General features: G+C 36.4%; 1 protein-coding gene and 1 pseudogene across 1 annotated transcript; one reads left to right on the top strand and one right to left on the bottom strand.

Moving 5' to 3' along the window:
• The first annotated feature begins 2,506 nt into the window (after positions 1-2,506).
• LOC141724512 (UDP-glycosyltransferase 83A1-like) lies at positions 2,507-3,510 on the top strand (annotated as a pseudogene).
• Positions 3,511-4,303: 793 nt separating this feature from the next.
• On the bottom strand, positions 4,304-5,604 carry LOC141724513 (FCS-Like Zinc finger 14). Its single transcript, XM_074526679.1, has 2 exons — positions 4,860-5,604; positions 4,304-4,721 (listed from the first exon to the last, which is right to left on the bottom strand). Exons 1-2 carry the CDS (start codon positions 5,405-5,407, stop codon positions 4,553-4,555), a joined length of 717 nt encoding a protein of 238 aa, XP_074382780.1. The 5' UTR covers positions 5,408-5,604; the 3' UTR covers positions 4,304-4,552.
• Between the last annotated feature and the right edge of the window lie 12,019 nt (positions 5,605-17,623).

The raw sequence follows: 17,623 nt of genomic DNA, 5'->3' as shown, positions 1-17,623 counted from the left end.
TTGTCCCCAAGATTTGCTACAAAGAATAAACCTAGAATGCTATACTAGGAAGAATAAAATCAAGTGCAAGATATCACCTCACCTTCCTAGAAGCAACCTATCAAAGCATCCAAGAGAAGCAACCAAGAGGAGTATAAATACCCCCCTTGGAAGCTCCATTCGGCCCTAAGCAAAAAGGGAAGAAATCAAATTCAAATCTCCAAGTTCTAGCTCTTGTAAAATCACCCAATTAATTATCAAGCCTCCTAGCAACTAAACTAAGGTAAAAAAATTCTTTCATCTCTTTTTATAAAGGTTTGATGGGTGGAATAAATTCAAGAAACTCACTAGTGAATAGTGTGAATAGTAACCTTTCTTTGGTTTCTTGATTTCAATGGTGGTTTTAGGTTCTAAAAATCATACCAAGCACTTCCAAGCCTCCACCATCCTCAAGAACACATCTCAAGCTTTCAAGAAAGGTAAAAATCTTTGGCCCAACTTTATTTAAGGTTCATTTTTAAGATCCATTTAGTATTCGGTAGTAAACCTAGTGTAATGGGTGTTATTGATGAAATCTTGATGATTAAGTTAAGTAGATTTAAGGTTGGTTGTTGTTGCCTCAAGAACATGATGTTCTTGAGAGGAGTTTGTGTGTTGATGATGATATGATGATTGTTGGTGGTTGTGTTAATAGTTAGGGCGTAAACGAAACCCCGATCGTAAACGTAACTTCGTTAAAACCAACAAATCGTAACTTTAAGTTTCTGCAGAAAGTTCCGAAATTTTAAACTGTAGATTCTTGAAAAATAACCTTTGTTTATGATAGACAATGTTATAAGGATCATTTAGGCGCTTGAATCGCTTGATTCCAATTTACGGATCAAAAGTAATGGTCGTTTTAGTAAAAGTGATTACTTATTTCAAAATCGATTAATCATTATAGATTATTAATTATGTAGACACAAACTAGTTGGGGAATAGTGTTTTAAATAAATCTTTTAGAGAGTAAACTCATTCGAGGTTTGATTATGATCGATTATCATTTAAATTATTTATTAAAGGGTTTATTATTGATTTAAAAATCCTAGATCCTGATTTAAAACATACTTTCTGATTTCGGAATAGCATTCGAATAATTTCCGATCGTCGGTGAATATTATCCCGACTTATTAATATTTTGAATATAGTTTCAAGGAGAAACTTTCCCCCCTTATTGATTATCTGTTGACAACGGTCAACTCACATCCTTAGTACTTCCTCCGAAACTTTCGGAAGTACATATATATATATACAGTAAAGTTATCAACAAGCAAAACGCTTGGAGGAACTTCGCTGTGGTTCGAGTTCTCGAGATACGATAGGATTTCCTAAAGGACAAGGGAGGGGTAGAATCCAAGTACTTCGTGTATTGGATAGACTACTGGTTCCGTAGGAGACGGTACAATATGTACCTATGGATCTACGAAGTGTGTACCTGAGAGGGATGGACACAGAAAAGGCCCGAATGCGGCCAGGGTGATAACCGATAATAAAAAGGAAATCGTCCTTCTATTAGTAGAAAATGTTACTTTTATCGTAGTACGACTGATCATCGTAGACGGTGGCTCCAACGAATGTCCTAATTCTTTCAATTGGAATTGTGATGCAATACCGTAACCCAAGCCTAGGTGCTGGGATTACTATTAAGGTATTCGCAGGATATTAAAATCCCTTAAATAATTGTTTTCATAAGAAGGTGTGTATCACCAAGGAAAACTATTTTCAAATAAAACATAATTATCATATATCATGTTATCATACAGTCATTTCCATACTGTACATTATTATGCTGGGCATTACAGCTCACACTTGTTTTTTTAAATTGACACAACACAACAGTGAATCAAGATGCATGTCATGAGAACCACAGCCAGGAAACAGGTAGGAAATGGCCAGCTGTTCTGTAGATTGTTTGGTGCTGCACCACAGGTAGTCAGAATAAGCTGGATTAGTTTTCAGTTGTTTATAGTTTGGCTTATTTATACGTATGACTTATGTAAGGTAAGAAATAAGAAACGTATATTTGGCCGGCAGACTAGCCTTACCTAAAGGTCACTCCCCGGTAAGATTAATTACTTTTGGGTTGTAATAAATATCACTTGATGGTTAACAATTACTCTAGTTATGATGGTTTGTTTCCAAGACAATAACCTGTAAGTGTGTGTGTGATAAGTGTGGGGTCGTGAAGTGTGAATATTTACATATTGTAGTGTGAGTTGTGTGAATTTAAATGGCGTGGCTTCCGAAACTCCTGACCCCAGATTTTGGGGCGCCACACTATAGCAATCGATTGTCAGGAAAAAATTTAAATATAGATATATATAGTGAGCCTAGCAACCGGTTGTCATGCAGGAGGTAGACACACTGGTCCATTACGAAAAGCATAAATCACACTTGTGTGAGTTCTAAATTTTTGTTACGAAAAGCATAAATCACAGTTGTGTGAGTTCTAATTTTCTGTTTGTTATATAATGCAGGAAGCGTCAAGAGTAAAAACGGTTTATCCATCACCACTAGTGCCTGTGATGAGTAGTGAAACATTTATGTGGACCAGCTTCAATGACGAAGCCATAAGGAAAAATTAATTTGAACTTCTTTCTAATACAATCTATGAAGCTAGCAGATTTAATAATATGCAAATCAGCTTATGAGCTTGAGCCAGATGCATTTTCAGCAATTCCGGAAGTGTTGCCAGTTGGTCCTCTGTCAGCAAGCAGCATGCGTAGAAACAAAGCAGGCAAATTTTGGTCAGAGGACTCGTCCTGTTTGTCCTGGCTTGATCAACAACCAGTGTGCTCAGTCATATATGTTGCATTTGGGAGCTTCACCATTTTTAATCAGACACAATTCCAACAACTGGCTCTAGGTCTTGAACTAACCAACAGGCCATTCCTTTGTGTTGTACGTCCGGATATAACAACTGACACACAAGTAGGTTACCCTGATGGATTTCAAGACCGGATAGGCATTCGTGGCAAGATGGTTGGTTGGGCACCCCAACAAAAAGTTCTTCGTCATCCTTCTGTAGCTTGTTTCCTGAGTCACTGTAGTGGAACTCTACCACTGAAGGTGTCAGTAATGGGGTGCCTTTCCTGTGTTGGCCTTACTTCGCAGATCAGTTATCTAATGAGACCTACATTTGCGATGTTTGGAACATAGGGCTGGGGTTTGAAAAAGATGCAGGGGGCATCATCAGACAAGATGAAATTGTGAGAAAGGTGGAACAGCTGTTTAGTGGCAATTACAAAGCAAGAGCTATGGAACTTAAAGTAAAGGTCCTGAATAGTGTCCAAACAGATGGCTGCTCCTATAAGAATTTGAGCAATTTCATTAAGTGGATGAAATGAATGTTACTGGCAAGATTTCAATACCTGAAAATGTTTAAAGAATTGGAAGGCGAAGTTGTAATCTTGCTTATACAAATTAACTGGGGTACAATTTTGCTACATGTTTTTATGTTTAATAATAATAAACTATATAGACGAAATGGTATTTTTGTTATTAACGTGAGCAGTTTAAGAAGAGTTGATACTCAACGTGGTAACATAGCTTTCCTTGACACAAGTCTTAGATTCAAAAGTTAACTTGGACAGGAGGAAAATAAACCCTTCTCAGCTCTTTGGAGGTCCAACTGAAGCATATTTTCTAAATTAGCCAAAGTTGAACATTCTATTGCATCTCCATTATCGTATTAGTTCACAGCTTGATGGTAAATATATTGACGTGGCATAAACTTGAAACACTGTGTGAAAGTTGGTTCTGTATTGAAGAAGTGAGGGCCGAGGGTGATGAGGAGGTTGCCCTGGTCGCCCCGAGTCATAGCCGGCTCTTGGATCAGCTCTACTCCTCTACCCCATACTGCTGTGGTTAACCGGGTAAGTCTGAAAGTATCTTGCCACATGCCATGCAAGTGAATTTAACCAAAACGGGTGGTGCATAAGCACATTTGCACTGAGCCTCGAAATACTCAGGACCAGCCCTGGTCCAGACCCCAGTAAATGAGTGCTGTTATGGTGGATTCTCCGGACTCTGGAATTACTTCAACTCAGCATCCCTCTTTTTTTATTAGCGTTGGATAAAATTTAATTGTCCTTAAATATTTTTCACAATGGACGATCAATTGACCGAACCTAAATCAACGTGTCTATGAGAGAGTAATTCGGCAAAGATTTTACCATATAAAGAGGGTGTGCGATTGGAAGATCAAATAACAACTAACAAATAACGCTTATCATCGTATCAAACATTCAAAGCAGCCTTGAATTTGATCGTTCACATATATATATATATTAACGAGTTTTTACGAAATTTCTCGAAGAAACAAAAATAGTCTTAACTTTTCGATTACATCCGAGGATCCAGCCATCCAGGTAAAATGTAGAAGATGAAAACAAGCTAACACAGTATGAGAAGATGGAGGAAAAAAGTAGTTCCTGCTTTTAACCTACTCCCTAATAGAATTCTGTTATATTCTCAGTGTATATTAATTATAATTATTCTCCCGAGTGTTAGATCAAGTGCTGATCAAGATCTTCTAAATTGCAAAAATCCCAGTAGTAAACATTGGGCGATCATTGGTACTGCAAGGTGAGGTTGAAAGATCTGCAACAGTAGATCTTGAGGAAGCCCACTTGTTTTCTTTCTTCTCATCCATCACAATTTGCGTCTCTCTACACTCTGTGCTACAATATGCTTTCTCTCCCCTGTTAATCATAAACAGATCATATTTAGAACATGGTATGATCTTTATTGCTAGCCCATCTCGAATCCTGATTGACTCTGATATATTATTCGCATAAAAGATCACTTGGGAAAGAAAATAAAAATCAATGAATTAATACCTGTACATGTAAATGTCTTCACCATGCAGTTTCTTCCGGCACATATGACATGAACTCAGAAAATGAGAAGCAGCTGAAGATTCAACTGTAGAATAACTAGTTTCGGGACATATATGAAAAACACATGTCCTGTTGTCGTTGCTACTCATCCGATCAGACCTAATTCTCGATTTTTCACAACCATTATAATAAACTCTAGTATGTGAGTTTTTATTAGGTCCATGAGAAGTAACATAAGTATAATCCTCCAAACTGTCCCCATAATATTCCTTAACAGAAGACACTGAAATAGGAAGAGACTTATTAAACAAAGCCTGAGTGTGCAAACAAGTAGTAGTCTCGATGTTTTTTTCGAGTGCAGCCACAATTCCAAGGCCAACTCCAACTGCACCACCATAATTGTTCAAAACTCTGGGAGAATGAATCCTGATGAATTCTAAAGGACTTTTTGGACTTGTTACGACATCGTAAACCCCGGGCTTGTAACCGGAGCCAGAAGCACCAGTGATGAGGTTGTTGATGACAGGCCGGGCTTTTTTACCAAACATGTTTGGTGTTAATATTGTTGAGAGATATACAAAATGCTGGAGATTATGGTGAAATGGGGAGTGATAATTGAGAGGAGGTTATGTAAGAGAAAGGGGGAAGGAGGGAAGTGAAATATATGGAGGAGGAGGATTGAAGACTGAAGAGTGGTTGGACTACGCCCATGGGTTTGGTTTGAAATTATGGGATTGATGATGTTGCCCATCAGAATAGCTTCCATTCCATTATTTCGATGTCGACCCCCCCTTTCTTTTATTTTATTTACGTTCACGAGGTTTCAACATTTCACTCGTTTATTTGTAGCACTTTTTACAATACAAATTAATTCATGATTTATTGATTTGGATTTACCAACAATATAAAGCACACCTAAAACCCAAATCTAAGACCAGACCATTAACCTCTGTTTCGCTCAAATTTTGACAAGATTTAACTCCCCATACCGTAGAAATAGCTAATGAGATATCGATACGTGACATATGTCTGGTAAAGGAAATTACACGGTTTAACTTATTATGCATCCTGCACACTGTTTTTCCAGTTGTTGACCTATTTTAAACGAATCTGTTGAAGAAAAAAAATAAGATTTTTACATAAAAAACTGTCGAGATCAGATGTTAAAATATAGATAGATGCATTGATGTATTGATGTATTGATGTGACAGCATACAATAAACAAATAGGTGTTCATTAGAATAATTCTTTCTTCTTAGTTGTAACAACTTTAATTTTAATGCATTCATAACTTTGTGAATTATTAAAAGGAAATCGATCACTGTCATGATTTGTTTTTATAAACAAAGGTCATTGTCCATGTCTAATCATTGGGCCCCGTGACCCCACATCTGACTCAGAAAGCCGTCTCCGACCGTCTGTAAGATTCCGGCGAGTCCGGTTGTTAGAGATAGGGGTGTACACAGATCGGGTTGGGCGGGTTGGGCGGGTTGGGAGAATTTAGCAACCCAACCCAATTAATTCGGGTTTTTAAAATTTCAACCCAACCCAAACCGTTTAAGTTTGTAACCCAAACCAATTTATATACTCCCTCCGTCCCTCCCAAATGTACACCAATTTATATACTCCCTCCGTCCCTCCCAAATGTACATTTGGGAGGGGCGCGGAGTTTAAGAAAAATGATAAAGTAGTGGAGAAAAGTTGAAAAAGTGAGTAAAGTAGTGGGACCGATTAATATTATATGTATAAAGTGGGTATAGTGGAGGAAAGTAGTGGATGTAGTTAATTTAAAAATTATAAAAACTTTACTATTTTTGGAAAATTTTGAAATGTAAACAATTGGAAGGGACATCCCAAAAAGGAAAGTGTAAACAAATGGGAGGGACAGAGGGAGTACTTCGGTTTGGTTCGGTTTGGATCGGTTTGATCGGTTTATTAAATATACAAAATTAATATAAAAAATTATAATAAAACACAAGGTTTTAAAGTTTAAAACACTTGAAAATAGTTCAAAACAATATTACAATCCTCCATATTGAATAGTTTTAAACATCTAATTTTCGACATCAAAAGTACTAATAATATTGCTTACGCTTTATATATTGGAATGAATCATAAATGCAAATAATATAACACTAATCAAACATCTATTGTTGTTACGAAATGAACTATGAACACGGAGGTTATAAGTTACATTTAGAGTTAGAGATATATGGATCTATGTACATATATATTTTAATTGGGTTGGGTTGGATTGGTTTAAAATTATCGAAAACCATATCCAACCCAATTAAATCGGGTTGACATTTTTTCAACCCAATTATATATCGGGTTGAAAAACATCAGTTTGGTTCGGCCGAAATAGGGTCGGTTCGATTTGGATTGGTCGGGTTGGACAAACCGTATACACCCCTAATTACTATTACTAGTTAGAGAGACGTGTCTAAAGCCAAGAGTGATTGATTGAAACACTGAGTTATGGTGGGCCGAGCCTACAGGAAACTAGGTGGGCCCAGCGGCCCTATGTTTTGGAGCTGAAAGCGACTGCAGGTCTGGGTGCTGACGCAATTTAATTATTGGTGTTTCGGTTCACTAACTAATGTGTACGTAGAAAAAAATAAATTATTCTTATGCACCGGAACATTATAGCATCTATAGCATTTTTGTGTGCTAAATTGTACTTATAGGATAATATATAAAATTTGTTAAATTCGTAAGCATTTTTTTTAATAGAATTGATTATATTGGTTAGTTATATTTTAAAAATAGTATATTATTAAAATTTTAAGTTGTTATAAATAGAATATATTATTTCAATATGATAATAAGTGATTAATTTTTTTTTACAGATTTTTTACAGGTCTATATTGGTTCAACAAATATAATGAGCTTAACTATATTTATAAACAAGCGAATACACAATTGGAGATGATTTTTTTATATAATCTCTATATTTTATATTTATAATATGTATTAATGATTTTTAACTAAGAATTTTATATGGTTGAAGATACTCTTAGTGAGGGGTATCGACGGGGGAATCCCGTTCCTCACCATGCCACCAGCATCATGTATAAAAAATAATGAATTGCGGTTGTAGAAAAGATGGGGCTTACATGGTCATTTAGTCAGTCATTTGATCATCTGCAATTTTGCATGCATTTCTCCTATCGCAAGATATAATGTCAAAACCTGTAGCGAAAATCATCTGGAATGAAGCAAAATACTAAAAATAAAGGCCCACCACACGCGGCCGAGCATCAAAGACATGTATGTTTCGAAAGCCCACCGGGTCCAGGCTTTAGCTGTGGAGCCACCCACGTGATGGGTTTTCTGGTCTACTTCTACTACCCGGCCGGACCGACTCCTCCGGCTTCACTACGACCTAAAAACTTATACGGTGTTTATAATAATAATCAAAATCAAATAACTACGTAATAAAATTGAATAAATCACGATTTTCTTCCTTTAACATACGATTATTTAGTAGATTTTTGTTAGAATATATATTTATATTATTATTATATTATATATATTATGATATTTTCGATATTTAGATTTTCTATATAAGTCTATATATGTATTATAAACTCTATGTTAATTGTAATAAAATTTTACAAGCTATCATGATATCAAAATTTAGGTTTCGAGTGATTTTAGACTCAAATTTAAGGATGATCATGGAAGTTTAGTTGAATCATTAAGGAGATAAAGCCACGTTATAACAATAAAATTTTCCTGAAAATTCGCTCGAAATTTTCTAACTAGATTAGCCAACTTATTTTACGATTCTCGGAGTTTCAACAGTTGGATCATCCTGAAATTTTAACCACGTCTTTTTTGTATTAGTATCTAAATTTTGAAAGGTGGATATCGTATTTGGATCTCCAAAAATATTTTTTTTGATGGTTTCAACGATTTACTGTTTACTTATAGTTGATTCTTTCGATCATTGTTGATCTTTTGATTTAGATTATTTAATTGATTGAATTTTATAGTACTCGATTATTGGGATGCTACAGTTGTAGTAATTGGTTATATGCTTGATATTTGATATTAGTTTTGGATTTGCAATCAGAATTGAAATTGGTTTTAGATCTGCTATCAAATTTGATTTTGGATTGGAATTGGTTATTTTTAGTTTGGATTTGATTTCGGGTTTGGTTTCTTGATTGGATTTGAAAAAGTTTGGCAATTAACTTTGGATACAGTTTAAATTTGGGTGTTAAATTTGGATTCGTTTTTGGTTCTAATTTGGTTTGGGTTTTGTTTCAACAATATCTCGACATGTATATCTCATCATCAACAGGTCTTTTGTCAACTGGTGCTTCAAGTATATTTTCTTCTCTCTGGATTCCGGATTCGGGTGCATCTCATCACATGTCTCCTCATTGGCCGTCTTTCGTTTCATTTTCTGATGATTCATCTTTATCCAACATGATTGCTTATGATACTTTTATGCAGTTACAAGGTGTTGATTCTGTAGTTACTCCAACAATGTCTCTCTTTGATGTTTATTATAATCCAGATCTTAAGTTAAATCTTATTTCAATTAGTCAATTATAAGAATGTGGTTAATTGGTTTCTTTTTCTTCTACTACTTGTTGTGTTATAAATCCGAGATCTCAAAAGGTAGTTGAAATATGTCATAAGCAGGTATGACTTTATATTTTAGATGAACTCAATACATTTGCTGTGGGAACTCCTAGGTTCCCCTCTTCGTTTGAGTGATTTGTCTTCTGGATTCTACCTACGGCATGCTCGTTTAGGTCATGTTTCTCAATCTCGTTTACACTTTTTAGTTTCTACAAGAGCCTTGGGACAACTAAAAGCTCATGATATTTCTGACCGTAGCGGTTGTAAATTAGCGAAATTTGTTGCTTTACCTTTTTATAAGAGTGTTACTGTTAGTCCTTAACAATGCAACAAGAATTACAGAAGGGGGGTTGAATGGAATTCTTGAAACTTTTTCTAAATTATAAAATATTCTAACTTAAGATATATATATATATATATATATATATATATATATATATGGCAGTATTTTGATTTGCAAATTGCGGAATAACAAGTTAAATATGAATCAAAACACAAAGTAATAAAAACGCAAGTCTTTAAAACTTTGTGGTGGATTTGAATGTATCCACCAGAGGTATATATATATATATATCAATAGAACTCTGTGAAGCTTGAATAGCTCACAGCTGCTTACAAATGAGAACAACTAAACTTACAGAGAAATGCTAAGGATACAGCTTACAAATATTTATCTGAGAAAGTACTTGCTTAGTCTTGTTGTTGTTCTAATTGCTACTCTTGGTTTATATATCACCAAGATTACACAGTAATAAGACAAGATAATAAAATAAAACCTATCAAGTCTAATACTATGCTACTTCATTACTCTATTCCAGCATCTTTGAATATTTTCATATTAGCATGGAAATGGCAATGCTTCTTTGTTCTCAAAAACTCAGTTGAATAGGCTGCCACATTCCGTTTGCATACACTCGATGCATGTGACTGTGTTGTCACTGTCAACGGATGTTTGAATTGATCATCCGTCGGGTACATGATCATTCGTCGGTGGCTTTGTTGATCATCTGTCGGTGGCTTTGTTAATCATCCGTCGGGTAGCTATTTGGCACTTGACTTGATTTCATTTATGCAGAATTATAAGACATCATCTATTTACAATTAATCAACCTATTCTGCATATCTAATTAAAGTCAACATGACTTATATGCTACTAAAGAATCTAAACAAAGGTGGTTGCAGAAATGTGCTACAGGACTTATTATTACATAAGCTACTCTCTCGATGGATAATAAACCATCATCCGTCGGGACTATATTGAGTTATCCATCGGGACTATATTCCTTATCCGTCGAGTGCTACATTTTTCACTAAGTTAAATCCACTAAGGTGTTTTGTTAATTAAATCATTAAGTTCACAACATATTCACAATAATCTCCCCCAATTTATGTCTACTAGAATTGTAGCCATAAATTAAGAGAAACTTGATGATAACAAAACACCCTAAAAATACAAATTTAAAAGGAAGTAGATAAAACCGTAAAGTGCTTCAATTAAAAAAGTGTACAAAGATTTGCTCACAGTCATTTTCAAGATGCTCCTCTAGCCTGAGCAGATTAATCTATTTCCTTGAAGATCTGGATCTCTTTCCAAGCTTTCTGTTATTTTCTTTTATATGATTTTGGAGCTGTCTGTGGAATTCCAGTTCATCAGATTCTGAGAGATTTAGCATTTCTTGCATTTCCAAAAGAGTCTCATTGCTAGAGATGCTCAATTGGTCTTCTAATCTGAAGAATCTTCTAACTCCTTTATCATCCATGAATTCCATCAGCCAGTAGGGCCTTAGATGCACTCTACTCCCTGTGTAAGGAATAGTTAGAGTCTTTGGGAGTGCATCTGTGGCTCTAATACTCCTCAGTTCTTCAATCTTCTTTAGAACAAGTCTTCTAGCTGTCACATTGAATCCAAAGTTCTTCTTGAAGGATGAATAAACCTTTATCAGCACATATTGGCTTTCTTGAAGGATCCTGTGAAGTGGCCACTGTATCTCTTTTCCTCCCTTGTACTTGAATACTAGCCTTTCAGGTAGATTCCTGTAAGCATCAATCCCTCTAACTTCTTCCATTTCATCTAGATAGAGATTTAAGTGTGAGAATTCCTTGATGTCACAGATGTACATGATGTCTCCCTTGTTGACTTTGGTTTGAGCTTTGGTTAGAGACTTGGATCTGAGAGTTGATGGCTTCACTTTCTTGACTGCTCTTGTCTTTATCTTCTTTGGCTTCATGAAGTGAGGTAGATTGAGTTCAGGTATTGGTAGACTATCCCAGTCTATTGGCTCATCCTTTGGAATGATAGGTTCACCATGAAAATTCTTGGATAGATCTATCTTGAATTCTTCATGTGCCACAGAGGGCATGGATTTTTGAGTTGTTGTAGAAATAGACTCTTTGGGAAAGTATCCTTCCATCTCCTCATCACTGAAATCCAACTTTCCCTTTATTCTTTGCTTGTACCTTGGCTTCTTCGTCTGTGGAGGTTCATTTTGCATTACTTGATCTTGAGATTCAACTGTTTCAGATGGTTGTGCATAAACTTGTTGTGTAGGTTTCACAGCTTGTAGCTTGGCTAAGATAGCAGCTTACTCCTTCTTTTGTTTGACCTTTTTAGCATCTAGAGCGGCTTGCTTCTTTTCTTGCTTCAATCTTGCCTTTTCTTCTCTCTTTTCTTCAGCAAATTGTGGGTGTCTAGCCACCACACAAATTTCTTTACCATTCCTGAAAACTTTAGCAATTCTTCTTTTCAGTGCTGAATCAGCTGGATCCTTGTAGAATGCTATGGACCTGGCTAACAGCTTATTTTTATCAGGCTTTGATGTCTCATACACTGTGTCCAAGGGGTTTTTTTAGTGAAGATTTTGGATAGTTCACCCTTGGCTTCAAAATTATCTTAGCCTTTGGAGATTTGATGCAGGATGGCTGTCCTCTTTCCAGATTATTCATTCTCATTTCATTCACAGAGATTTGCCTGACTTGAGAGTGATGAATGGCTGATTTTTCTGGCTTCTTTGCTAGCCCAAACTTCTTTTGTATGTCCTCATCAATTTTCTCCCAATTGATTGGACTCAACTGCTTCTTTTCAGCTGCTCTCAGTGTGGCTGCTGCTTCATTTATTAGATCAATAGTGTTTGTTGTTGGTGGCTTGATGAAAGCAATTGTAGGCACAATTACTTTACTAACTTGAATGTTAAGCTGTTTCTCCCCTTCACTTGATCCTTTCTTCCTCTTTTTATTATCATCAAGTTGTGTGGGAGGGAGTTGAGCTACCACCAGTTGTTGGAGTAATGCAGTCTGAGCTTCTTGATTATTTAGTATCTTGGCCATTACAGCAGATAGTCTTGAGTCCATGGCCTCAACTTTCCTGTTTAGATCAGCCTCCTTCCTTAGTTTGTGAGCAATTTCAGTCATGGTGGTTGAAGAAAGTCTAGCATCCATCCCTTCTATCACATCCTTTTTGACTTCAAAAATTTCCTGCTTGATGGCATCCACACTCTGACTGGGTTGGAGGGCTTGAATCTTATGCAACTGAAGTGCTTCAAGATGTGCTTTGAGTAGTTGCTTTGTGCTAGCATTGGAAGATGCCTGAATGGCTGCTTGGGTGTCATGAATCAGCTTAAAAAGTGTTGATTGCAGATGTGAGTAGGTGCATTCTTTTGTGAGTATCCAGGAAGGAATATCTGCATCTCCCCCTATGTCCATGCTATCTTCCTCATCATTACCACCATCATCCCCAAGAGAAGTCTCATCCAGTTCCAAATCACTGCCAATATTGGAAGGCATAGCAGTGATTGCATCCTTTGATCTTTGTAAGGATTGAGTTGTATGCACCAAGTTTAGCAATCTTTCAGCCTCCACATTGCCCTGTACAGCTAGAGTTTGGTAAGCTGTCACAGGGTGAGTAAATGTCTCAGCATCCAGGGAAATGGAATCTATAACAACTTGATATTCTTACTGAAATAGCCTTTCCCTTTCTGCATCATTAACACTCATTGACTCACTTGCAATGGTTTCCATCCTTATCACTCTTGTACCTGCATTTCTCTCTTGCTCTTTTTTTTGTTGCATCAAGGTCTCACCTTGGCTCCCCACCCTCACACCCTCACCTTCACCATCTAAGGTGGGACTCCTCACACTCACTTTTGCCAATCCTGAAGAAATGGATTGCATTTGTTCACTCTTTTCCTCTCCTTTTTCCTGGGAGCAACCCAGACTCTCACTCATTTCACTCCCTTCCCTCAATCCTAGGAGTGATTGCACTACCACTAAGTCTTTTGCACTATTAATACTTGAAGAAATTTGAAGCTGTGCAGAGACACTCGACAGATAAGGAATATTCGTCGGGTTAGCAGTTTGACTATCCGACGGATAACTGCTGTTAAGCTTATCCGTCGGGATACAATCACTACTCGACGGATGAACAATATCCATCGAGTGAGTAGAAATGAATGAGTTTGGAGTGAAAACTATTGTGGACTCTGTGCAGATTGATGAGAATTTTGGCACAAATGTCTCAATAGTTTCAGAAAGAAATGACAAGTGAGCCAACAAATCATCTAGAAGATGATGCTCACTTGCTTGGATTTTTGGCTTCTCCAAGAAAGTTAAAGATGGAGAATTTGGAAGTGATGTGTTTATCATGTCAACATCCAAAGAGTGTGTGGGAGAGTTTGATGTTTCAGGGGCTTCAATTATTAGAGATTTTGGCTGTGACTCCACATTTATTGGAGCCACATCAACCTGACTTTGAGAAGGTGCAGTGAATGTGTCTTTAGCACCAGTTTGCACAGTGTGTGAACCATGTGCATCCCCAAGAGTCTTTGGTTTCTTCTTTCTAGTATATGTTTGGGGTGAGCTTGTGTCCCTTACCCTTTTGGCTTGTGCTCTTGGCTGAGAGCTTTGTTCAATAGTCACATCCTTTTGGGATGATGCAACTAGTAATGAGCTTATATCCTTATTAAGCACTGCAATATGTTGGGAAACTGCAGTGTGGCTTGGCTGGGAAACACTAACCTCTCCAACCTTATCCTTAGGGTTTCTTTGATGTTCACCCTGTCCCTCATCTTTCTTACCCACCTTCACACTCCCCTCTTTTGGTTTGGTGGATTTTACAACTGACATCTTTTGAGAGACACCAAAGGGGGCTTTCTTTGACTTTGATTTTGAAATTTTGGGTTTGGTAGCTTGGGTAGGCAACTGTTGGGTCAATGACACAGTTGCCATGGCTACACTGGAATGCAAAGAAGTGTGTGAGACTGGAAGAGTAGAGACAAATGAACTTACCTCACTTACCTGAGGTGCCTCCATAACAGGAAAATAGAAGAGTGACACCTCTTTGTGATGGTTTGCCCTGTTCAAATCTGCAATGATTCTCCTTTCTTGAACCCAACAATCTAATTTGTTGGTTGGGTTCTCAAGCACAATATCCTCAGAGAGGTGGTTAGCAATCATCATTAAAAATCTAGCATAGTAAACATTTTTACCCCTCTTATTTAGCCCCCCTAACTTAAACCCCAAGTCAATTATAACAAGATCACTAAAGTTGAAAAATTTATCAGTTACAAGCATGTAAAACATGTTAGGCATAGAGATATTAACTGAATCAAAATTACTGATTTTACCAAAAAATACCTTAGTAACTACATCACACAGATAACTCCATTCCTTTCTAAGACCCAACCTCCTAATTTTACTTAATTTAGAAGTGGAGAGTACATAACCCATGGAGTTAAGCATATTAACGATGTCAGTGTCTGTGTGTGGTGAAGTTACAGTATTATCAGGAATTTTGAAATATGCTTTAACAATATCACTATTAACACATAATTCCTTACCTTTAATAGTGAATGTGATAGTCTTATCAGTTGAGTTGCATGCTGCAGTCGTCCATATTTCTTCAACAACCTCACAGTAGATGGTGGGTGATTCCAGCATGGCATAGTTGAGTTTGCAGTTCTTCACAAAATCCATCATTTTGTGGTAGTCGCCTGACTGTTGAATCCCCTTGTTCACAAGAGCAGTGAAATTGTTCTGCTCATAGATAAATCCAGTTTGAGACATGATCTTGACGACTGGTGCCATTGTTAGAGAGTGATAAAAGAAAGAAATTAGAGCAGATGATTTGAGAATGATAAAAGAAAAGCAATGAAAATGAATTATGCTTTTATACTATCTCAGAAATAACTGTCGAAAATAATAAAGTAAAATAAAGTAACCAATAAGAATTGCCCAAAATAGCCGTTTTAAAAATAAACTGTAAAAATTCCATCAATTATCCGTCGTGTTGTGCTTACAGACTGTAAGTATACTCGATGGATAATGTTCAGAGAATCGATGGCTAAGAATGAGACAATTCGACGAATGAGGATAAATCAGTTATCCATCGAGTTATAAAAAAAATATTCCAGAAAAAATAATAGATTTTATTAACAAATTGTACACCGTCGGATGATCAAACTCGATGGATAATGATCATCCGTCGAGATGTAAATTTTGACTTAGCCAAAATTACATCTAAAACTAAAAAATCAATTAAATTTCCGGCTGCATTACAACTTGCAAATTATCTGTAAAAATTCAAGAGTAATTTAGCATACCTAACTCACTTACCAACCTTGAAAAGGTGGATTCATCCAGTGGCTTGGTAAATATATCTGCAAGCTGTTTTTCACATGGAACAAAATGTAGTTCCACAGTACCATTCATTACATATTCCCTTATGAAGTGGTACTTGATGTCTATGTGCTTTGTTCTTGAATGTTGTACTGGATTTTCAGTGATGGTAATTGCACTTGTGTTATCACAGAAAATGGGAATCTTTTCCACTTGCAGACCATAGTCTAGCAATTGTTTTTTCATCCACAAAATCTGTGCACAACAACTTTCAGTAGCAATATATTCAGCTTTAGCTGTAGAAGTAGAAATTGAATTTTGCTTTTTACTGAACCAGGACACAAGCTTGTTTTCTAGAAATTGACAGGTTCCTGTTGTACTTTTTCTATCAATTCTACAACCTGCATAATCTGCATCTGAATAACCAATTCGATCAAAACCAGAATCTCTAGGATACCAAATGCCAAGTTTTGGTGTTCCCTTGAGATATCTGAAAATTCTTTTAATAACTACTAAATGAGACTCTCTAGGATCAGCCTGAAATCTAGCACAAAGACATGTAGCAAACATTATATCTGGCCTGTTAAGTACAGAAGTGAGCCAACCATACCCCTATAACTTGAAATATCCACAGACTTTTCAGTAGTGTTTAATTCAAGCTTAGTTGCAGTGGCCATGAGAGTTTTTGCAGATGTGCAATCCATTAGATCAAACTTCTTTAAAAGATCATAAATGTATTAAGTTTGACTAATGAATATTCCATCACTAACTTGTTTAACTTGCAAACTAAGAAAGTAAGTTAGTTCTCCAATCATGCTCATTTCATACTTACTTTGCATCAATTTGGCAAACTTTTTGCAAAGTTTTTCATCTGTAGAGCCAAAAATAATGTCATCTACATAAATTTGAACAAGTATACTAGAGCCATTAACATTTCTAAAGAATAAAGTTTTGTCTACAGTACCTCTAGTGAAGTGATTTTCTAAAAGAAACTTTGACAAAGTGTCATACCAGGCTCTAGGTGTTTGCTTCAGTCCATAAAGTGCTTTCAAAAGATAGTAGACATATTCTGGAAAATTTGGATCTTCAAAACCAGGAGGCTGATTGACATAGACTTCCTCCTCCAAATCTCCATTCAGAAAGGCACTTTTAACATCCATTTGATAGAATTTAAAATTGGCATGGGCTGCATAGGCTAGGAAAATTCTGATGCTTCAAGTCTTGCAACAGGAGCAAAAGTTTCATCAAAATCTATTCCTTCTTGTTGACAGTAGCCCTTAGCAACCAATCTAGCTTTGTTCCTGACTATTATGCTATTTTCATTTATCTTGTTTCTGAATACCCATTTGGTGTCTATTGAATTCTTTCCTTTAGGCTTGGGTACCAACTTCCATACTTTATTTCTTTCAAATTGGTTTAGCTCCTCCTGCATAGCTAAAATCCAATCAGGATCCAACAAAACTTCTTCTACCTTCTTTGGTTCTTCCTTAGAGAGGAAGCTTCTATATAGACATTCTTCTTGAGTTGCTCTCTTTGTTTGAACTCTAGAAGATACATCA

The sequence above is a fragment of the Apium graveolens genome, chromosome 5 (assembly GCF_009905375.1).
Source record: "Apium graveolens cultivar Ventura chromosome 5, ASM990537v1, whole genome shotgun sequence".
Lineage (NCBI taxonomy): Eukaryota > Viridiplantae > Streptophyta > Magnoliopsida > Apiales > Apiaceae > Apium > Apium graveolens.
This window is presented reverse-complemented; position numbering and strand designations above follow the sequence as displayed.